Here is a 23247-nt window from a genome sequence, read left to right on the forward strand (position 1 = left end):
AACTAAGACCAGGGCAGTGATGTGGGTGGGAAGGGCATACAATGCTTGTCTGTGACTCTCCATCCCCCAAAGCTTCAGTTAGCCCTTCCCACCAACACAGGCGCTCAGCTCTGACCTGCAGGCTGAGTTGGTGGCTTCAGGTTAATGTTTTGGTTGCAGCGGGGTTCCCGAATGGCCTCTGGAGCATCATAATTCCGGAACAGATGGAGCTCAGCTGGCTGCCGGTCAGACAGTGTCCCTGTCAGCATCACCCTGTGGGAGCAAGGGAAGAGAGCTGGTCCAGCCACTCAACCTCTCTTCAGCAGGCTCATGCCCTAGGCCCCTGTTCTAAATGGGCCCCTCCCCGGCTGGCCACACACTGGCATCTCCGAAGACCTGGCAGCTCCATGAAGGCAACTTGGCCAACTTTGCCCTATCTACTGACAGATATTTTCTTCTATCCTATAACACCATTCTGGAAAGTCACCCGAGGAGGTTACCAGGGCAAGAGCCGGGCTGCACAGAGCCATCCTTTATTAAAATAGATGACAGGGAACATCACTGCCCGTCAGCGAGGCGGCTGCTATAAGGCTGTGGCGCCTTACTCTGAGGGTGCTGTGCCACTGAAGAGAAACTGGGGGGCATGAGTGCCAAGAAGCAAGGTTTGTAAGGTAAAGTAAGGTTTGGGGCAGCCTTCAGACTGCTGTGTTAAAAAGCAAACAATGGACGGACGTAACTACTCACCTAAGTGGAGACCAGCCCTGAAAGGTCCCTGAGAGCAGTGGGCAGACTGCAGCTCCAGCACTCTGGGGCTGAGGTGGGGGGGAGAGGTGTTTGCCACTGTGACCTCTGACACCTTCCTTTTACGTCCTCTTTCTACCCTTTCAAGAGCCCATTAAAAAGTCATACCCCATCCCCCAATCCCTACAGAAGGCTTGGCAGTCTAGACAGGTCCTGTTCTGTTCTTTCAGAGGACCTGAGTTCAGTTTTCAGAACCCGTAAGATGGCTCACAACCATCTGTAACTCTAGTCCCAGAGAATCTGATGCCCTCTTCTGGCCTCTGCAGATACCAGGTGTGTATGTATGCACAGACATACATGCAGAAAAAACACTCATGTAAAAGAACAACAACATAAAGACATCTGTGTCCCCTAATCCTGTGACACAAACCCTTGAGAATTAGCGTGTGTTCAGATCCTTGCACAGCCCTGGTACTGTGAGCAGCAGCTACCCACACGGTGTAGCTAGTTCTAACTGGAACAGCAGCCAAAAAGCACATGTCAGTGAGTGATGAGAATCGAACCTGCGTCCTCTGGAAGACTGGCTACTGCTCTAACTACTGAGTCATCCCCCAGACCCTGGTTTTAATCTTCTGTTGTTGTTTTGTTTTTTTGAGACAGGGTTTCTCTGTGGAGCCCTGGCTGTCCTGGAACTCACTCTGTAGAGCAGGCTGGCCTCGAACTCAGAGATCCACACGCCTCTGCCTCCCGAGTTGGGATTAAAGGCGTGCGCCATGATGCTTCTGAGCCATCTCAACATCCCTCATCATTGACCTTGAGCTTTGATGATCTTCAAAGTAAAAGATGTCAGTCCTTCAGACTTGAGATGACATGAAGAGCACTACAGCACGCTGTCACCATCTTAAAAGCCTGGGAGGAGCTGGACAGACAGCTCAGTGGGTAAGAGCACCTCCCGCTTTTACAGGGACCCCATTTGAGGTGACTCCTAACTGCCTGTGACTCTAGCACCTGGAAATCCATGACTTCTGGCCTCTGAGAGCACCCACACACATGGGCACACACCCACATACACAATGAAAACATGAATACTGTTTGAGAGCACGGGCCACCTGACGGGACAGAATATCCACCAAAGGGGAGGGTCCAATGGGAGACTCTCTCCATACTGGGGATCCAGGGGTTACACTTCCAGGATCAAAACAGGCCAGACGCAAGCATGCCCCTTTGTTTAAAACTTGGCAGTGTCTGCAGAGAATAGAAGAGGGCATCAGATTGCAGGGACTGCCGTTATACACAGCCGTGGGCAGCTATGGGGGTTCTGGGGATCAAACATGGGTCCTCTACAAGGCCAGGAAATGTTCTTAACTCCTGAACCATCTTTCCAGGTCAGCATGCACCTTCCTCGTCCCCGGAGGTTACAGGGAAAAGAGCCGTGAGACAGAACAAGAAAGGAAAAATATCCCCGAAGATGTGTAGCCCTGCTAGCTGGCCCACCTATGAATTAGATTTTGTCCACATCATCTGGAGAAAGTCCAGAAGTTCTCCTGACAACTCTCTAGGGAAAGTGCTGGGGATGGAGGCACAGAGCCCTCTGCAGGAAAGGCAGCCTTCTGAGTTTCAAAGAATCAAAAATTTTCACAATAGCAGGCAGAAGACGCAATTAACATATAAAAAGGGAGAGACCTAGAGTGGCCACCAGGAGGACTGGGACAGTGGGGGGTGGGGGGAGGTGCTCTGCCTCCAAGCAATGACTACAGCCCAAGTCAAGGCTTGTGATGGTTTCCAGGGGACAGGAGGGTATATGGAATGACCCCAAAGACCAAAGAGTGCTTTTTTGGGGGAAAATACACACAACTATATATACACATACATGAATGTTTAAAAAAATCAACATATAGGTTAAATAACAAAGCAACAGAGAGAAAGAGTGGACTGGAAAACAGGTAAGAAATTATTCAGACTGCAGCACACAGAGATCAGATGGCAGACAGCAGCCACAGTGATGCCCACCTTTAGTTCCAGGACTCAGGAAGCAGAGTCCAACGATTTCTAAGTGTGATGTCAGCCTGGTCTACAGAGTGAGTTCCAGGACAGCCAGGGCTACACAGAGAAACCCTGTCTTTAAAACAAACAAACAAACAAAAAAAACCAAAAAAACAACAACAACAAAAAACTAAAAAAAGAGAGAAAAGAAAAAAAAATGGTAGGAAATTCAAGAGTGGGCTGGCTGGTCAGCTCAGCAGGTAAGGGCATTTAAAGCCCTCATGAACTGAGACCCACCCTCAGAACCAATGTTGTGGAAGGAGAGAAACAAACCCTAGAAAGATTCTCTGACCTGTATGTGTTCTCTCCCTCTCAATAAAATATATATTAAAAATTAAAAAAAGAAAATGTAAGAGAAGTCAAAAGATCTAGAGGGGATAAGCATGGGTTAATATGGGATTAACTTAATGTACAGAGGAAACACACTGACGGGGGGGGGCATGGAGGAAACACACATGACGGGGGTGGGTGTGGAGGAAACACACATGACGGGGGGGGGGCGTGGATTAGCACAGACAAAAGTCAGAGATGACTCAGGATTCCAAAACCCAAGACAGATGCTGGCATCACCTCCATGTGTCTGTCGCATTCTGACACCGAGCAGCAGCAGCAAGCAGACAAGCAGAATCTAGACAGAGACTGGCTACAGACTGGAGTTATGATATAACAACACATGTTACCAGGCAGTCAAACGGTATTACATGTTCCCAGAAAATCACCAGGTTAGAATTTGATAGCCAGAAAGATTAAGAGAGAAGTAAGACTCTTTTTCAAATGAAGATGCAAAGCAAATTTACTTCTAAACCATTTTTTTCTGGTGGGAGATTTACCATCAGCAGATCTCCCTAAAAAAAGAGTCCAGAGACTGTCCTCCAGGCAGAAGAAATGGCCAGAGATGGAGGTCTGAGAGAACTTCTGTCTCAAACGGAACAGAATGCAAGGCAATGGTATGTACACACAGGCACACGTATACACAGATGTATACATGCGAGTACACACAGGCACACGTATACACACATGTATACATGCAAGTACACACAGGCACACATATGCACACATATATACATGCGAGTACACACAGGCATACATATGCACACATGTATACATGCAAGTACACATAGGCACATATATACACACATATATATGCAAGTACACACAGGCACATATATACACACATATATACATGCAAGTACACACAGGCACATATATACATACATATATACATGCAAGTACACACAGACACACATTTGCACACATGAGAACATGTGAGTATACACAGGCATATATATACACACATGTATACATGCAAGTACACACATACATATACACATATATGTGCATTATACAGACACATGTGCACACACATGCATACACAGACATGTACACACATGCACACATACATACATACGTACACACACAGTGGTGGGCTGGATAGTCCATTGATGATGACTTATAAAAACTACTTCAAATTAGGGCTGGAGAGACAGCTCAGAAGTTATGAGCATTTGCTATTCTTGAGGCCCTGACTGGTTCCCTGCACCTCATGTTGAGAGCTCACACTGCAGATCTCTGGCTCCAGGAGATGCAATTGTTCTAGCCACAATGCATGCTGGGACTCCTGTGCACATGCTGACTCAGCGGTGCAGCAACATGCGTACTCAAATAACAAAAATGAATCTTCTTTACCAAAACCAAGCTGTCCGTTCTTGCAAGCTGGTTAAACTGTTGGTAGCCTCAAACGGGCCACAGTGGGAGTCCTTCAAGAGAATCAGCAAACATCAAACTCAGAGCTTCTAAAGTCAGAGTTTTCCAGCATGCTTTGTCACATCAGATAATTTCAAATTTTTAAAAATATTAGTCCTTTTTGTTTAAGATGGCTTTAAAATACAGAAAAAAAATGGCCATGTGTGTAGTTCAGTCGGTAGAGTGCTTGTCTAGTCTGCACGAGGATCTAGTTCAACTCCCTGCACCACCTCAAAGCTTCAAAACCCCGCAGGCCTGAAATCTCAGCACTAGGGACAGGAAGGTCAGGGGTCAAAGTCATCCTCAGCTGTCTATCGAAGCCAGGGCCAGTCTGGAGTCTATAAGATGATGGTCCAAGATAAAACAATCAACCCAGAAAACCAATGACAGGGCGCTGGAGGGATGGCTCAGTGGTTAGGAGCACCGACTGCTCTGCCAGAGGTCCTGAGTTCAATTCCCAGCAATCACATGGTGGCTCACAACCATCTGTAATGGGATCCAATGCACTCTTCTGAGGTGTCTGAAGACAGCTACAGTGTACTCACATAAAATAAATAAATAAATCTTTAAAAAAAAAACCAAAACAATGATAAGCGGGGACCTGAGGTGTTGAGTGTCGCCTGTGCTCTGCAGAGTAATGCTCAGGTCAAGCTGGGCCTCTTGGGTTAAGCAAGCACTAAGCACACATGGAAAGGGCTATGTAAGTTTTGGAGAACTGAGGGAGACTCAAACTCTAAACTCAAGGTTTTAAATTATGGGGGAATAGAGGAATATGAAGCCAAAAGACAGAGAAAGAAAGAGAAGGAAGGAAGGAAGGAAGGAAGGAAGGAAGGAAGGAAGGAAGGAAGGAAGACCAGACAAAACCCCCAAATCTCCCAGTGGCTGAAAAGGCTGATGCCGTCAGATACTGGGACAGGGGAGGTTTAGCTTGAGATTTGCAGTCAAAGCGACTAAACCAGGCTTACAGGTCATTTAAATTAATTCATTACTGTGCACCAAAACCCACCAGTGGGGCTGCTGAGTCAGCACTCGCCTACAAGCCCGGCAACCTGAGTTCCGTTCCTGGGACTCTCAGAGGTGGGAGAGAAACTGTGTAGAGCTGACCTCTGACCTCCCTGGGTATGCCACAGCATGTGCCCACTCCACACCCACCCACCCCCAGTCATATTAAATAACCAAATAAATGTACAGACGACTGCTCCAGGTAAGAACGTCCTCCCTGGGCGCTGTGGTGATCTGAATGAGTGTGGCCTCTGCAGGCTCAGATATTTAAATCTTTGTCCCCAGTTGGTGGCCTTTTTAGAAAGGATTAGGAGGTAGTCTTGTTGGACGAGGTGTGTCAGTGGGGGTGAGCTCTGAGGTTCCAAAAGGCCATGCCCAGTCTCATCCCTCCTCTTTTTGCCTGTAGGTCAAGATGGCAGCTCTCAGCAACTGCTCCAGCACCACGTCTGCCACCGTGCTTCCTGCCATGATGGTCATGGACTACACCCTCTTGAACTCCACAAGTCCCAGTTAAATGCTTTTTTTTATAAGCTGCCTTGTCATTGTCTCCTCACCACAGATGAGGAACTAAGACAGCAGGTAAAGGTCCTCTTCCAGCCTGTGGACCGGCTGCTCTCCCCGCTGTCTTCTCCATTGTAAGGAAGCTGTATTTTCATGCAGTCCCACCTGTTGACACTTGGGGCTGGTTCCTGTACTGCTGTTCTACTCAGGAAGTTCTTACCCATCCCAGTATCTTGAAGGGTATCCCCTGTGTTTTCTGCCAGAAGATTCAGTATTTCAAGTTTTAAGTTAAGGTATTTGGTCCACCTTGAATATTTTACAAGTTAAAAGACTAGAGTCAGGCTGGAGAGATGGCTCAGCAGTTAAGAGCACTGACTGCTCATCCAGAGTTTCTGAGTTTAATTCCCACCGAACACATGGTGGCTCACAACCATCTGTAATAGGATCTAATGCCCTCCTCTGGTGTGTCTGAAGACAGCTACAGTGTACTCACATACATAAAATAAATAAATCTTTAAAAGAAAAGATAAGAATCTAATTCCATCTTGCAGGTGGATATCCACTTTTCCCCATACCATTCATTAACAGGCTATTTTTTTCCAATGTTTGTTTCTGCAACCTTTGTCAGAAACTAAATAGTGTGCTGTTTGTTTCTGGCTCCTCTATTCTGCTCCACTGGTCCCCTGCTTACAGCACACGCCAGGCTGGCTTTGTCACTGTGGCTCTACAGCACGATTCCAGGCACCATCCAACCTCCAGCAGGGTCCTCACTCCCTACAACCGCTGTGGTCATTTGTGTCTTCTGTGACCCCATAAACATTCTCACACTGTCTTTCCTAAACCTGCTGAATATGATCCTGAAATTTTGAGAGGTCTTGCATTAAGTTGATAAGTTTGGTAGTTTGGACATTTTCACGAATGAGTTCTCCCAATCCAAGAGTATGGAACATCTTTCTCCTGCCCAGTATCTTCTGTGCTTTCCCTTTTTCAGTAGCTTGAAAATTTCATTGTGAGCATCTTTCTCTTCTTTGATTAGATATATCCCTAAATACTTGACTTTTTTGGAGTTATTTTGGATGAAATATGTCTCCTAATTGCTTTCTCTGAGATCACATTGTTCATATAAATAAAGGCTACTATTTTTTTACTTGATTTTGTACCTTGCAACTTTACTGTGTTTATTAGGTCCAAGAGTTCTTTTTCCAGTAGACTCAGTGGGGTCTTTTAAGTAGAAAATTGTGTTGTCTGTAAATAGGAATAGTGTGACTTCTTCCTTTCCTATTGTTTTCCCTTTTGTTGTTGTTTTTGAGACAAGGTTTCTCTGTGTAGCCCTGGCTGTCCTGGAACTCACTCTGTAGACCAGGCAGGCTGGCCTCGAACTCAGAAATCCGCCTGCTTCTGCTTGTTTTCCCTTTTAGGTCTTTATCTTGTCTAGTTGCCGTATGAGAGGGGACAGGAGAGGGAGCATCCTTATCTTGCTCTTGAGTTTAGAGGAAGATGAAAGGTGGCTTCGTTACAGATAAGCACACTAGACTTGGGAAAGAAACAGCTGTGTCCAACAGAGCAACTTAGCAGACCCTCAGAACTGATGGAGGGAAGGAAAGAAGTAACAATAATCCAGAAGGACAGAATGCCACCAAACAAACTTACTACAGGAAACAGCAAAACCCCTTTCTATAGTAACCTTAAATGTAAGCGGCCCCAAAACATCACTGAAATCATACAGACTTGGATCAAAAAACAAGAACCAACCAGGTGTAGTGGCACACACCTTTAACCCCAGCACTTGGGAGGCAGGGTTACTCAAATCTCTGTTTGAGGCCAACCTGATCTACAGAGTGAATTCTAGGAATGCCGTCTCAAGAAACAAACAAACAAACAAACAAAACAAGAACCAACTACATGCTATCACCAAGAAACCCACTTACCCAGTAAAAATACTCTAAAACTTAGTATCAAAGGATGGGAGACAAAGTGCCGAGAAAACAGATATGTAAATCAGCGAGGGTGGTTATCCTTCTACCAGCAAAGGGAACCAAACCAGAACTAACTAGAAGTGTAGGAAGAGACACTATATATTAATAAGAGGAAGAGTTCATCACGAAGACACGCTTGTTAGTACTTATGGGTCAAATATCAGTGCCCCAGTTGGATAAAACAAATGCTAAAAGACATAAAAAGAGGACATAGGTCCTGAGACAATAGTAGTGGAGACTTCAGTGTCCCACTCTCAGTTATGACAGGTCTTCTAAACTTAAAACAGATTAAAATCTGTCTTCAGGGCACTGTGGACCTGGTCCAGCAGAGATGGCTGATCTGATGTTCTGGCCATGGCATAGAACAGACCATGCTGTACAGCAGTATCCAGCTAGGCCAGCTATGGGCTGCAGCCTGGCCAAACATATGCACCCTCATACACCATGCACAGGAGGGCTATGCGCTCGAGGCTTGAGTAACTGAGCGAGCCAGGAATTACATACAAGCGCAAAGGGCTAAGCCGTGGTAGGAATTAGGACCTCGGTTCTCTCCCTGGCCTGACCGTGGTTTTTGATCCAGTCTATCAGTCTGTATGTTTTCAGTGATGTTTTGGGGCCATTTACATTTAAGGTTACTATAAATTAGAAAGGGGTTTTTCTAATTCCTGTAAGTTTGTTTGGTAGTGGTCTGTCTTGCTCTATCCTCCAGCCTCAGCGGTTCTGAGCATGTGACCAAGGTCCCCTCCTCTGAGTCACACCCCCTTTCAAGCCCCATCTGGAGGCTGGAACTCTGCTTCATCCTGGACAACTCTCTTGGGTACTGGTCTCCCATTCTTCATGCTCACGTGACTGTCCTTTAGCCTCATGGTGTCCATGAGTGCCAGTCTGTAAACCACCATGACAACACCCCATGACAGGCAAGAGTTCATTAGGCCCACCAAAGCCGCCCAGCTGGCTTGGAGAAAGGAGGTCCCACTTTCTCCAGGAAGCTCTAGGCTCCGGCTCTCCCAGTCCCCACCTCCCCATGCATGTAGACAGTCCCCTCATGTTCTCAGGAAGAACTTCTCATCTAGATGGGAAGAGGGGCCGTCCTGCTCCCCAGATGTGGGTGGAGCAGGAGGGAGTATGGCTTACTTGGGTTTTTTGACATCTGTCATCTTGGTGTGCTCCCCAAACTCCCGCTTCAGGAACTCCTCCAGGGGCCCAGACTCATAGGGCCGTGAACCCCGAAACACCTCGTCCTTCATACGGAAGTACACGCCACGCATGTAGGCCATGGATTTACCTAGGAGGAAGAGGTGAAGAGCTGGAGAGACCCCAGGATGATGTGCAGGCCCCCAGGTACACCATGCTAAGTACCGACAAGCTTCAGAAAGCATGGGCAAGCACTCCCAGGAGGTGGTGGAGGAAGGGTACACCTGCCAAAGGGATAATGGAAGGGTTTCTAGCCCCTTCTACAAAGTCTGTCCATACAGGCAGAAAGCCCCCTTTCAAGATTCTCTACCTAATTTTGTATTACTAAAAAGGGCCTTGAAGATATAAAATTGTAAAAAAGCTGGTCCCAGCTCTCTGTCATCATAAAAGAAAAACAGCACTGCCCTCCAAGCCTACAGGCCAGACATGCCCTGGGGAAGGAGATGTCCAGCCATACTGTAGGCTCCTTAGGGCTCGGATGTGAAGCAGAGGGGTCTGCTGAAGCAGGACTTGTGCCTGGCTGAGGCTGAGCTGGGCAGCTTCTCCCTCTCCTGCCACAGCTCTTCCAATCTGAAGATGGACTGGGACCTCTGCCCACTCTGTAGCAAGCAGACCCCAGACCCTGTGGGCAGAGCAGGTCCTCAGAGAGTTCTCTCACAGGAGGCTGGGACTCAGGTGACACAACTAGGGTGACAACTGTCACACAAATGAGCTGACAGTCAACCACCGATGATGACCAACTCCCCTGCAGCTTTCAGTAGGGTAGAAGACTCTTCCAGAGCCCCACAGGAAATGGCTCCCGACAGCTCCCTGGGCTGGCTGTGCCTATATTCCTGAAAGCCCCTAGACTGACCCTGTGGGCTCCCTTCAGGGCCCAGCAGATGCCCAGACGCCTGTACACTATCTCACCAGGAGCTTTTTGAAGCTATGCCTCAGCTTTGCTTCCTCAGACCCAGAGCCCATGAGCTCTCGTGGTGCCTGCACTGAAGGTGGAGGGAGGTGTCCTCCTCCGGTGTCTCCAGGGCTCTGCGTCACCAGGATCCTGATTTCGGCAAACACTTTAGAAAACACAGAATCTGGCCTACAGCTGGGCAAGGGTGCCATTTGGGGAGGTGGAGACCAGGGACAAGGTCTACTGGGATGCAGCTGAGTCCAACTCTAGGAGTGTCCAATCAGCCAGCAACACACGGCTCACCACTCGCCAGAGGAGACGCCAGGCCACCTGAATGGCCACGCTGGCCCTCTATGGCAACCTCAGTTAACCAACAAGTGCTTGCACATCTGCAAAGCTACATGAAAGGAGGCAGCTTGGTGCCTGTGAGGTGACGGCCTGGGACCCCCACAGGGTTGTCAGTGGCTCTGACTGCCATTACCCCACCAATGCCCGCTCCATCCACCAGAGGTGTCATCTATTGGCAGCAGCCAGCAGGGCCTGTGGTACTGCCACTCAGGAGCGTGTGGAGGTGGGTGAAGACCACGGATACACAACAGCCTCCTAAACTAGCTCTGTGCTCTGCTCTGCGAGGGCAGTTGGCCAGCCCTGCCCACTCCACCATGCCCCAGAGGCTGTGCTCACTGTGCAAAATGGCCAGGGCCAGGATGCCCCCTGTGCTGGTTCCTGCCACCCAGTCGAAGAGGTCCTTGGTGGCCACACCTGAGGCCTTCTCGATGGCAATGAGAAGCTGAATGATGACCAGTCCTTTCACGCCGCCTCCGTCCAGGCAGAGCAGGTGGTCGTGGCTACAGTGAGGACAGCAATGGGCCAAGAAGGTGTCATGATGGCTCTCTGGGACCAAGTCCCCTGAGTGTGTACACAGCAGGCATACACAAACAAAGCAACAGAGCCTGTGCAGAGCCTAGCAGGCAAGCTCCAGATATGCAAAAGGACAGGAAGGATGGGGCAATGTAGAGACCAGGGGAGGGACCGGAGTGAGGAGAGGGTAGGAAGCAAGGCCAGAAGTGAGGTGGGGAGCAGGTAGGGGCTCTATGACCACAGCAGGCCAGCAAGTCAGCTGCAGGCCTGACCCAAGGTCTGTTGGAAGTAAATGGGGAAGAGAAAGAAGGGCTGGTTCCCTCCAGCAAGGTCAGGAACCACTCCTCAAGAGAGATCAGGGAACATTTGGGAGGCAGAGGCAGGCAGATTTCTGAGTTCGAGGCCAGCCTGGTCTACAGAGTGAGTTCCAGGACAGCCAGGGCTACACAGAGAAATCCTGTCTAGAAAGAGAGAGAGAGAGAGAGAGAGAGAGAGAGAGAGAGAGAGAGAGAGAGAGAGAGAGAGAGATATAGATTCAGGGGAGAAGTGGCAGGGAGGAAGGAAAGTCTGTGCCGAGACCTGGGGAAGGGTAGCTAGCATTAGCTCACTTCACGGTCCGAACCCCTCTGAGGAGGCTACTTCCTGCTGTCTTATTAACTTGGGAAGAGGTTCAGAAGTTAGGGGCATGGTATAAAGTTACACGCTTGGCTTCTGAGTCATACACTCTAGGGAACCTGTCCAACTTCTACAGATGCAATCAGAAACAGAGTTAAAGCATGGCGGGGGCGGTGATTTTGTTGCTGTTGTAACACATCACATGGTTCTTGACCTCTGCAGATGACAATGTCATGACTCAAGGTTAAAGGTTTGTACAGTCCTGTTAGAACCTGACCAGTCCAGCCTAGTCACAAACATGGCAGAGAACGTGAGGTGCCAGGCTGTACGGCCATGCCCTGGGGATACTCGTAGTCTATGCTCGACCCTTTCTTTTAAGCTCATTTTCCCCTGCAATTATTTGATTTTATTATTATTTTTTTTTTTAGTTTTGTGAGAGGATCCTCTGTCCCCAGTCACTAGAGTGCTGAGGTTTACAGATCACTGCCAAATGTGACCACTGGCTTTAACTGTCAGCTTGACACACCTGAGAATCACCTGGGAAGAGTCTCCATATGAGACTATCTACACTGGGTTAGCTGCTCAGATCTGTAGGGGAGGGGAACGCAGCCCTCTGTGGGCAGCACCATTCCCTAGGCGGGGTGGGGTTGGGGGTCCCAAACTCTATGCAAGTGAAGAAATCAAGCTGAGCACAAGTGAGCATGCGTACACTAATTTCTCTGGGCTCTTGAATGTGATGTGACTAGTTGTTTGAAATTCCTGCCTCAACTCCTCACAGTGATGGGCTGTGACCTAGAACTGTAAGATGAAACTAACTCCCTTCTCCCTAAGCCGTCCTGTCTGCTGTTTTACCTCAGCAGCATCAATAAGACTAGGATATCAACCCGGTGCCAGCAGGATTAGCTGGAGCAGCTGCCTCAGCCCCAATCTCCCTTGCCTGCTGCCCTCTGAGGCAAGCATTTGCTCATGTTCCACCTGTGGACAAAAAGCTCCAGAAAACTGGGCAGCTCGGCTTTGCGTGGCACTGGATGCCCAACAGGTATGAGAGGGAGGGCCAGTGAAGGAGTCTTGTAAACTAGACACATGGCCACACAGTGGACTCAAGAGAGCAGCAGGGGCAGCAGGATAGACAACGGAAGTCTGGACAACTGTGGCCAGAAGAGCTGAGGAAACAAACGAGATGCAGCTATGGGCCTGGCAAGGTTAGCCATGGGCTGAGGCTCACACTCCCCTGTGGGTCCTCAAGGATCTCCTAACTCCTCACATGCCGGCCCAGCAGGCACACCCTGCCTACGGGAGAGTCCACCCTTTCCTCTCCCGTGGGGTACAGCCGCTCTGCCGGGGCCTCTGTGGAGGGTTATGCACATGTACAAACATGAAACAGTGTGTGGTGCCAGGAGGCACTGTGGAAGCAGAACCAGGATGCTGAGGGGCAGCTGTGTCTCCAGGACATAGGTAAGCAGTGACCATGGAAATAAGGGAATGTGGCCCCGGAGGCTGGCACCAAGCAAGGCTTCTGGGCCACAGGAGCAGCAGCTGCTGCTGGGAGTGACTTCTCTTTGGGCCTGCAGTGAGTGTGCGCCCGAGAGGCCTGGGGGACCTTCGCTCTAACTCACCCTGTGTTACCGCACCTCTGGGGGCTCAGACTGGGAATCTGCTAAGTGAGAAGATGGTTCCTCCCGGGAAGGCCTCCAGCAAGAGGGGAACCAAGAATGGACAACAGTGTATGACAACAAAGGGAGGCCAGTCCTTGTCCTGGCCACCAGTGCGCTAGGCAGCACTCGCTAGGGCCTGTGCCTTAAGAGTAAGACTTGGAAATGTTCAATGGTACTTGGGCCTAGGAATTAGGATCCTAACAGGAATATTAATACCATGCTGGGAGTGTGTCCTGGCCCTCAGCACCAGAAGAGAATTCTCTGCCAGTTCTGGTAACTCCAGTTCACGGCCCAACCCACACCTGCATATTTCCTGACTTCTGTTCATTTTCTTCCTGTAAGTTGTAACACCATGTCCAAGGCAGAGACAGAGCGAGAAGTTTGTCGAAACCATAATACAGACATACAGATATTGTGTGTGTGTGTGTGTGTGTGTGTGTCTTTTCTCTTAATGCAGGCAAGGGTTGTACTTCCAGAGTACAAGACCTATGTTTGAATGTTTGTCCTGGTCTGATCTGGTGACCATGAGAGCATCCAGACTCCATCACTCTGCTCATACCCAGGGCATCCCGCCGGGGAACGGTGACTGGGAGGGAGGGGGGAGGCGGTAAGGAAACCAGCAGAGAGAAGCAGATGCAGAGAAGCAGAGGCAGAAGATGTTCAGGCTACCTCCCCACAAATCGCAAAGTTAAGGAAGACAATGGGACTACACTACCATAAGCCCAAGCCACCTCAGCTGCATGGCTCTGTGCTGGTGTCTAGGGGGACATTATCTGCCACTAGGAAAGCTGTCACAGGCTCCAAAGACTTGGGTCTCAAACATGATTGTGCACAGCTAGGAGAGGAGCTCCCAGCACACAGTGGGGATGAGGGACAAGCCCGCGGAGGATGCCTCAGGAGGTGGGGATGAGGGACAAGCCTGCGGAGGATGCCTCAGGAGGTGGGGATGAGGGACAAGCCTGCGGAGGATGCCTCAGGTCTCACATACAAGCCTGGCTCTCACCCAACTTACCTTCGCTTCTCGTCCCTCATGGAGCTCAGGATGAACGCTGGCTTCCGGGCTCGGGAGATGGGCATGAGGTCCTGAAGCTCTGTGGGAACAGGGCAGGCATCCTGAGGCCAGCGGCTCTCTCCCCAAGACCCCGTGGGTCTCTAGAGAAATGGAACTGTGCCGCACTGTGGGGTGCATCTCCTCATGGCTAGATTCTACCCATGGCTGAACCCACACTTCCTTGCCGCCCCCCCCATCTGCCTCCAGCCCCAGGATAAACCTAAACCAGGGTGTCACAGGCCTGCTTTGTAAAGGTGAGCAAGGATGAGGAGGGAGACCACTGCCTTGGGAAGGGCTCCCTACTTACCTCTCAGATACCCACAGACCCCTTCTATGACCCTGCTTGACCTCCCAACTGTGTCCTGTGGTCTGTGGAGCCATGCTGCTGACAGCCACCACACATGCCTTGACCACAGTCCACAGACCCCAAAAGGACTTTATTAATGAGGACACTGCTCAGGGCAAAACTCCATGGGTGAAGGGAAACAACCCAGTCAGTCATCCCTCAGACAGACCACCCTGGTTCTTGCCCTGGGTCTAGAAACTTCCTCCATGCCTCTGAGTTCATATCCACCCATCTGCCTTATCTGGCCTAGTCTTCCTCTGTGTACTACTGTCCACCCCACCCCATCGCCCGCATAGCTGGGTTGACAGCCACTGTGCAGAAACTAGGGGCAGCAAGGCAGGCAGGTGCCAGCAGTGACTCCCCCAGCAGGCACATGCCAGAGAGCAGACAAGGCACACATGCAGGAAAGTGACCAGCAAGCCAGCTGAGGATGCCAGGGACAGACAGTTGCAGGGAAGGTGCCTAGCCTGGGTGTGCAGCTGGAGAAGGGGCAGGGACTAGAGCTACAGTGGGCAAGGCGGGCTCAGCGGTTTCTTAGGCCCGGGCATTACCCATCACCGCCGCACCCCAGGCCTACCATCCAGCCTGGTTTGAGTGACTGCCTGCCTGTAAAACGGAGAGAGAAAGATGGTGTGCTGGTGGGTTTTAGCTTTTCTGTCCTCCAGAGTTCTAGGCCTGGCTAGGTTGGCTGGCTAGGTTGGCTTGGCAGGAGGGGCTGGGCTTGGGGTCTCTACTTCTGCAGTTAGAGAGGTTTAGCTGGTTAAGAATCATTCAGTCTAGGGACTCTAACTTCTACTCTGGAACTGTCTCTAAGGGCATTAGTGACACACAAGGGCAAATGTTGGCTGCTTGGTCACCTCAAAAGCCTGTAGGAAACTGAAGGAGCCAGCAGGGGGCATATCAAGCCTCATGTTAGATCCAAACACTGTGAGCGTTAAAGCCAGTAGCCAGGCAGCGCCCTCACCACTCACCCTTCCTCCCAGGGAAGCAAAGGCTGTGACAGTGCTCACCTGAGAAGAATCATGGGAAATGGCACCCTGAGCATGTCCAGGGCATTCTCTCACCCAGTGACCTGGTAGGCATCAGGGGTCAGTGGGTCTTTTGGTTGCCTACACTGGCTAGTAACACTTGGCTCTCCTCCCTTCAACTACTGCAGCCCTGCAGCCCTGCAGCCCTGCAGCCCTGCAGCCCTGCTCCTTTCCTGCTGGGATTCTGGGCCCACACCCAGCTGGGGTTGGAGGGAGGGAAGGCAGAGCCTACCGAGGTTGTTTAAGCTGATGGCTGGGGGCTGAGTCCTGTCCAGAGAGAAGAAGGGGTGAGGTGATGCTGCAGGGCTCTGCTCCGTGGAGACCCCTTGGATGAGAGGGAAGTGGTAGTCGGCCCCCACCGTTTTCAGCAGAGTCAAGAGCGCCTTCCTGGTAATCACTTGTCAGGGTTTGGGAAGGAGAGATGACACAGGGCAGACATGGCGTCAGCATCTAGTGAGGCCCTCCTTGCACATGGTCCCTATCTAGCCTGGCTGTGGGGTAACTACCCTGACTGGCATGTGAACAGGTCAATTACATTAAAGCAGCCTCCTGGCACCAGGGAAGGGGCTGAGGACTGGGGCTATGGCAAGAGGAGGCCAGAGTCACAGGCTCAGTTACTGTGGAGATCCTGTCTTTCCTTCTATACCCACTGTGATACAAAGCTTCAAACTCCACGGTTAGCAGTTCTCAAAAATGACAACAGCTGGGGCTAGAGAAGTGGCTCAGCGGTTAAGAGCACTGACTGCTCTTCCAGAGGTCCTGAGTTCAATTCCCAGCAACCACATGTTGGCTCACAGCCATCTGTGATGGGATCTGATGCCCTCTTCTGGTGTGTGCTCACATACATAAATAAAATCTTTAAAAACAAAAAAAAAAAAAAGGCTATTCCTTTTAGAGACCCAGAGGATGAGCCAGCCAATGGCACTAACCCCACTGTACAGAGGGGAGCAGGGGAGGATGCCGTGATCCGCTGTACATAGGGGAGCAGGGGAGGATGCTGTGACTAGCAGCAACCTTTGCCTACATCCACCGTGGGCTTTATGCCTTTTCTGTAGGGTAGGCTCTGAACCGAGGGCTGAGCAAAGCTGGAGAGGGAAGGAGAAGAGAGAGAGGAGAGGAGAGGGGAGAGGAGGGGAAGAGAGGGGAAGAATGAGGAGGAGAGGAGTGAGGAGAGGGGCCCATTTAGTTTGTTTAAGTAGAGGTGAGGTTGCATTCTCTGCTGGGAAAGGGGGTCAAACAATTAGGGCCACACCCATGATAACGCCATACTCCTTCAAGGTCTGCAGAGGCAATCAGTGGACGGGGCAGTGATGCACATGCAATTCTATGCATGCCCCCAGCATGTATGAAGCATGGGCACGTGTGGGCATGCATGTCTCATGCAATGACCCTATGCTTGCTCTGCTGCTGCAGACCTGGTCCCAGCCCAGCCCTGGAACACCCGCACCCTGAGTACCATGCTCAGCAAACCCTTGGCGGGTCTGCATCTACTGTGCAGAGCCCACCTATGTGGAAGAAGGCCCCCTGCCCATGAGCTGCAACTGCTCCTGGACACTCAGCCAGCCAGTTGGGACTACAGTTGGGACTTCCCTCCTCGGTCTCTATGCCCTCCCTGAAACTCTGGCACCAGATTGTAGTGTACATACGTTTACTGATCTTGGAGGCTATCAGTGCAGGAGTCTCCCCAAAGTCATTTGGGGTGTCCACTTCTGCCCCAAATACAATGAGGGCTTTTACCATCTCCATGTTATCTTTCTGTTGGGAATGGAGGGTGAGAAAAATAAGCAATATCCCGAGACCTCACCCACAGCTAGTGCACAGGGCCTCCTGACTGCTAAAGGATGGTGCTTGAAGGATGGCACCTCACAAGGCCCTCCAGAGCACCCGCCCTGCTCTTCCACAGGTCCTTACGGTGGCTGACTGCTTCCTTCAGTCTCAGCGTCCCTCCTGTACTCTCGGCTGGGACTAGATGGACAGCATATTATGCTCTCCTCTCCGTGGCTAAGAGTGAGCGGACTGCTGTCTTGCCACACCACAGAAGCTTGAAGGGCTGGGGCTGTCTCCTAACAACCCAGCGGCTGCCCCGTGGACTTTGGGCTCAGGGGGAAGACATGTCTGATGTAGCAGCCGAGAAAAGGAGAGTGCGTGTGAGCCGAGCGTGCCTGTTCCTCCCACACTCCCACCATGGAGCAGCTGGGGAGCTGGCAGAGCCAGCACAGGGACGAGGGAGGCCATGTGGTCACAGGCTCACCGACATGGCCAGGTGCAGTGGCGTGTTCCCGTGCTCCCCGCGGGCGCCGGCGTTGGCCCCGTAGGTCAGCAGCACCATCACACAGTCAAAGCGGTTCCGCATCACCGCCACGTGCAGGGCTGTGTTCCCCGAGGCGCTTGTGCTGTCCACGTCGCAGCCCCGCTTCAGCAGCATCCGGGCCATCTGGGGACACAGACGGGGGCTCAGGACGCAGCCTCCCTGAGCAGTCCTCCAGTACCAGCAAGAAGTCCAGAGGAGCCCCAGTTCTGGGAGTGTTCCTAGACCTTAACCCCCACACCCCAGCCCCCCAGGAACTGGGTGACAATTGTGTAAAGACTGATCCAGAAGCTCATGGCCCTTTCCTAGAGCAACAAAGGCTTCTCCAGGCCCGTCCCATAGCACAGAGCCCCTGAGGTCATCCACGGGATATGTTCCAGGGTCTTTAAACTGAGACATCAGGGAGCTCAGTGCTGAGCCCAAAGCCCCAGCAGCCCTCCTGGCTCAGTCACTGCAGCCCCAGCACCCCAGTCCAGACACTGTCACACCGCACAGATGCTGCAGTGAAGGAACACATCTGAACAAGCTGGTGCCCCAGAGGCAGAAGCCTTACCTTCTTGCCCGTCATATATAAGTGCAGCCAGGGTGTTGGTGGCACATGTGTTGTCAAGCTAGGCTACCTCAGAGGCCAGAGCCACTGAGGGGCTTCAGGGGAGACCTCAGCCTATGTGGCCACCAGGCTCTTTGGGGGCTACGATGCCCAGTGGCCATATCACCACTGCCATCTTCTTCCGATGAAGCACAGTTTCCCACAGTCTTGCTAACTTCCCAATACCTCTAAAGCCAGGACACCCAATCACAAATAAAGAAATCAAGGCCGCCAGCCAGTGAGCAGCAGGACAGTGGTAGGACCTCAGCTCTTCCTGCACTTGTGAGACTTGTCCCCAGGTGCCACTGTCTTCCTCCCAGAAGTCTCCTCTGGGCCTGCCCTGCCCTCAGCTGCTGAGTCTGCCCACCTCGGCGTTCTTGGCCCAGTGGAGTGGGCTGGCTCCGTAGCGAGGATCCTTGCTGTGGATCTGGTTGCTGTCCATGCTGATAATCATTTCGGCACACCTGGGGAGAGGCAGCGGCAGGACAGTGAGGGGACACTTCACTAACCAGACGTGGGGCTTTTCCTACTGACTAGGGAGGGAGGCTGCAATACAACCAACTAGCTGGCCAATGTGTGCACGCACACACACACACACATTGCAAATATAAACAAATTATATTAAACTGAAAAACGACAAATCAAATGACCAACAGAATGAGAAGTCAATCTATACGCTGGGGTAAAAATCAAAAACTAAGGTCAGGCGTGGCTGGCATTGTATTTGTAATCTCAACATTGAAGATGCTGAGACAGGAGGATTCGAATTCCAGGCCAGCCTAGACTATAGCACAAGCCTCTCTCAAAAAGGGTGAGGTGGGGAGGGAGGGGGAAGGGTTTTCCAGCCCTGGGAACTTCACTTTATAGACTCAATAGATATTTCTCCAAAGCAGACACAGAAAGGGCCGATGGGCTCCTCTCTCATCGCTCAAGGCCAAGGCTTAGCACAGGAGCCAGCGCTCGTTCACTCCCTCTACATGGTTCTGCTGGGCAGCAATTTGCCGAATTTGACCTCTCTGATTCTCCTGCAACACAAATGGAGAACTTCCTGGGACCTGAGAACTCAGCAGAGCTGGGAGTGGTCCTGAACTCCCTAAGACAAGAGCCTGGTACCTGCCTCCTGCAGGGCTGCCAGTCAGGAAGAATCAGTGTACTAGACACACAGGCCCTTGGACCACCAGGGCATCCTTGGGCCTTTAACAAGCATGGGAGCAGAGTACTACAGATCCGCCAAGCCTCAGGTCTGCATCAGACTTGGGAGTAGGGAAGCAAAGGCGCATGGTCAGAAACGTGGGTGCATCAGTGCAAAACTCTAAAGGGTCTGTTCTTTGTACACAGTTTGTGGACTTGAATGTGAAGCCACCACATAACAGCATCAAGAACCTTCTCAAGGCCAGCGCCCTCAGCCAGTTATCTGATGAGACTCGAGGAACCAGGACCTAGCACCTGGCCGTCCGGAGTGGCGAGGCTTACCCCTTCTGGGAGTACTTCATGGCTGTGTGGATGGGGAAGCCACCGGGCCCCATGATGTTGCAGCGGGCGTTGCACAGCAGCAGGACGCGCACCATCTCCTGCTTCCCCATCTGGCAGGCCAGGTGCAGCGGGGTCAGCCCTTGGTTGTTCACCTGGTTCAGGCCGGCTGAGGCGTTCTTTCCTAGGAGCTGACAGGACAACACAGGTAAGCACCTGCTGCTCACATCTCTCACCTCCAGGGGCCATCTTCCTCTGGACAACAAAAGGGAACAGACATTTGCCTCTATGAGGACAGAGAGGTGGATGGGGCAAGAAAGGCTGCTCTGGAGATTGGGGGAAAGCCTGAGCAGTGGGGTCAGTGTGTGGGTATGGCGCTGTCCTGACTGTGGCTCAGACGAACACTTCCGATGGATCTTCACCCAGGTGTGGCAGCACGCACCTGCAATCTCATACTGGGGAGGCTGAGGCACAAGGTTGAGTTCAGAGCTAATCTAGACTACACAGTGAGTTCCAGCGCAGCCTCGGCTACGTGAGACTCTGTATAAGAACAATAAAAAGAGCTTTAGGTTTTCTAGATGGAGTGACTCTTGCTACCCACCAGTGTCCTTCTGTCCTGGTTAGTTCAGTCAGTTGACTTAGCGTAGAGTCCTGTGAGAAGAGACGCCTCAGCTGAGGAATGGTCTGGGTCATATTAGCCTGGGGGAATATCTGTGAGGGACTACCTTGATTACTGATTGATGTAGGAGAGCCCCGCCCACTGTGGGCGGAGAGCCACACCCAGTGAGGGCGGTACCACCTCTAGGAGGGTGATCTTACACCTGGCTAAGCCAGGCCCCAGGAGCCAGTGAGCCAGCCTGAGAGCAGCAGTCCTGTGTGGTTTCTGCTTCAGTTCATGCTTGAGTTCCCGCCCTGACTTTCCTCAATAACGGACTGTGATCTAGAAGTGAATCAAGTCAGTTCTTCTCTCCCCTAAGCTGCTTTTGGTTAGTGTTTTATTACGGCAACAGAAAGAGAACTGGAATACCACTGGTCCTGCAGAGTATCTTTCTGAATGCAGGTATTATGTTTTCAATAAGAACTGAATGGGGCCTCATGGCAGAATGCTTTTCTGGCACACATGAGGTTCTGAATCCAGCTCCTGTACTGGCCCTTCCTGCCACTCCAAACCCTGGGTCCTTGAGTCCTTTGTATGGAATGGTTATTTTGCAAAGAGCCCACACAAAGCCTCCCCTGTACATTGTTAATGGGGCCCACTCTGTCTCCCAGGGTGGGCTTGAAGTGCCTTGGGGTCCTAGACGGCTGGGCTTACATTCCACATGCCCCACAGCAGCTGCAATCATCTCCAGATGGCTTCTAATACCTAATGCAATGCAAATCCTAGATGAACAATACTGAGGAAACTTGTCTATCCACAGATGTAATTCCCCTCCAGATACTAAACTCCCCCACAGGCACCAAGCGAGCCACTGCACCAGCAGGAAGCTGAAAAGATTCTGTCCTCTCCCTTGGGGCTGGCTCCCTGCCATCTCCTGAGGTTAGTCATGACCACTAGGTATAGCTGTGACTCCAGAAAGGCTGGGACCCAGCAGTGGGGAAGGGGCCTGGCAACATGGGGGAAGCCTAGGCCAGCCCACCCCGGGCCTAGCTTGGTGGCCCTCAGTGGGCACATTTCTTGCCTCTACTGAACCTCAGTTTCTCATGTGAGGAAAAGACAACAGTGCTCTGACCCAGGGGAGCATTCTGAGAACTGACTAGAACACAAGCCACTTGGTCCAGACACAAGGCAGCAGAGTCAGAGGACAGGTGTGATACACGACCACTGGCCAGATAAGATTTGCTCCAAAGAACTATTTCTAAACAGGTTCACATTGCCTGTGTCCTAATAACCTCTCTTTTCCACCACATCTGGTGGGTGGTGGGCTACAGGGGAGGCTAAAACACTTAAGAACCCTTATTAAAAGTAGGCACTGAAAATCTGAAGCCTGTAGGAGCTCCTGTGACACAAACACCTACACCAGCTAGGGCGATTTGAGTGTCCATAAATTAGGTCAAGTCTGCACCTTGAGCCCTCCAGGCACGGGCTGACCTGATGCCCGCAGCCCAGGGGCTAGATCTGGGCAGCCCAGGGGCAGCTCTGGGCAGCTGCTGAGCTCCATGCCTGACTGGAGTTTCCATGGAGTTCAGCTCACTGGAGAATTTCCATAGTCAAAGATATCTCTCCCTCTAAGTGTCACAGGGGGTGACAAAGGAACTTAGGCCTCAGGAATCAAAGGCGGATGAGTGAGAAGACCCAGAAAGACCCATGAACTTGAGGCCCCAAATCAAGGTTCCAGCACAAGGAGATGTTCGGTTGCCCAGTCCCCTGCCCACCACCCACCACTTACCTGTAGCACCTGGGGATTGTCCCCTTGCACAGCGTAATGGAAGGCAGTCTCTCCTTTGTTGTCAGTGACATCCATCTGGGCGTGGCAGTACTGTACCAGCTCCACCAGGATCTCACTGTCGCCCTTGCGGCAGGCCAGATGCAATGGGGTGCAGCCCTCCTCATTCTCTGTGTTGTTGGCACAGCTGTTGAAGGGTTGGGTGGGTGATAGGTGAGCGAGAGGCAGGGGAGCAAAGCAGGGACACTGAGGAGCCCACACGCAGAGGCAGGGTACAGCATGGTCTGGAGATTCAATCCAGAATGCAGGGCACTCTGCTCACCTGTGGGGCATGCCAGCATGAGGGGACAACAGGGTTAAAACAGATGACACAGAAAAAGGGCGCATAGGACAGAAACTTCAGTGTCATGAGCAATGTACTGAGCCTCTGTGCTTCAGATTGTGAGATGGGACACCATGGTCCCCAAGGTCATGCCTAGAGGCAGCCCAGCTCACAGGTTCTGTTTTTGTGTTTTTTTTTTTTTTTTTTTTTTTTTGGTTTTTCGAGACAGGGTTTCTCTGTGTAGCCCTGGCTGTCCTGGAACTCACTCTGTAGACCAGGCTGGCCTCGAACTCAGAAATCCGCCTGCCTCTGCCTCCCAAGTGCTGGGATTAAAGGCATGCGCCACCACTGCCCGGCTGTTTTTGTGTTTTTAAATAAGATTTTGCTCTATAGACCAGGCTGGCCTCGAACTCACAGATCTGCCCGTCTCTGCCGCCCAAGTGCTGGGACTAAGGGCATGAGCCGCTATGCCCAGCTTGGTGAGGTTTAGTTAGAGCCCAGGCACTGAGCAGAGGAGTATGAGGCAGTCAACCAGTGACTTGCAAAC

At 51.3% G+C, this 23247-nt stretch overlaps 1 protein-coding gene across 5 annotated transcripts in view; it reads right to left on the bottom strand.

Annotated features, from left to right (window-relative positions):
* Pla2g6 (phospholipase A2 group VI) overlaps positions 1 to 23247 on the bottom strand; it is a 41421-nt gene that overhangs the window by 2993 nt on the left and 15181 nt on the right. For 3 of the 5 annotated variants that reach the window (XM_028789867.1, XM_028789866.1, XM_028789870.1), the window contains exons 4-13: positions 22382 to 22565; positions 19998 to 20185; positions 18892 to 18988; positions 17879 to 18061; positions 17274 to 17382; positions 15860 to 16024; positions 14215 to 14293; positions 10756 to 10919; positions 9120 to 9270; positions 116 to 252 (exon numbers count right to left, since the gene is read on the bottom strand). In XM_028789867.1, coding sequence (XP_028645700.1) covers positions 116 to 252; positions 9120 to 9270; positions 10756 to 10919; positions 14215 to 14293; positions 15860 to 16024; positions 17274 to 17382; positions 17879 to 18061; positions 18892 to 18988; positions 19998 to 20185; positions 22382 to 22565 — 1457 coding nt within the window. The remainder of the gene's footprint in view (positions 1 to 115; positions 253 to 9119; positions 9271 to 10755; positions 10920 to 14214; positions 14294 to 15859; positions 16025 to 17273; positions 17383 to 17878; positions 18062 to 18891; positions 18989 to 19997; positions 20186 to 22381; positions 22566 to 23247) is intronic. The other 2 variants (XM_028789869.1, XM_028789868.1) reach the window with 1 other exon arrangement.

Source organism: Grammomys surdaster, unplaced genomic scaffold (genome assembly GCF_004785775.1).
Source record: "Grammomys surdaster isolate TR1022 unplaced genomic scaffold, NIH_TR_1.0 125852, whole genome shotgun sequence".
Classification (NCBI taxonomy): Eukaryota; Metazoa; Chordata; class Mammalia; order Rodentia; family Muridae; genus Grammomys; species Grammomys surdaster.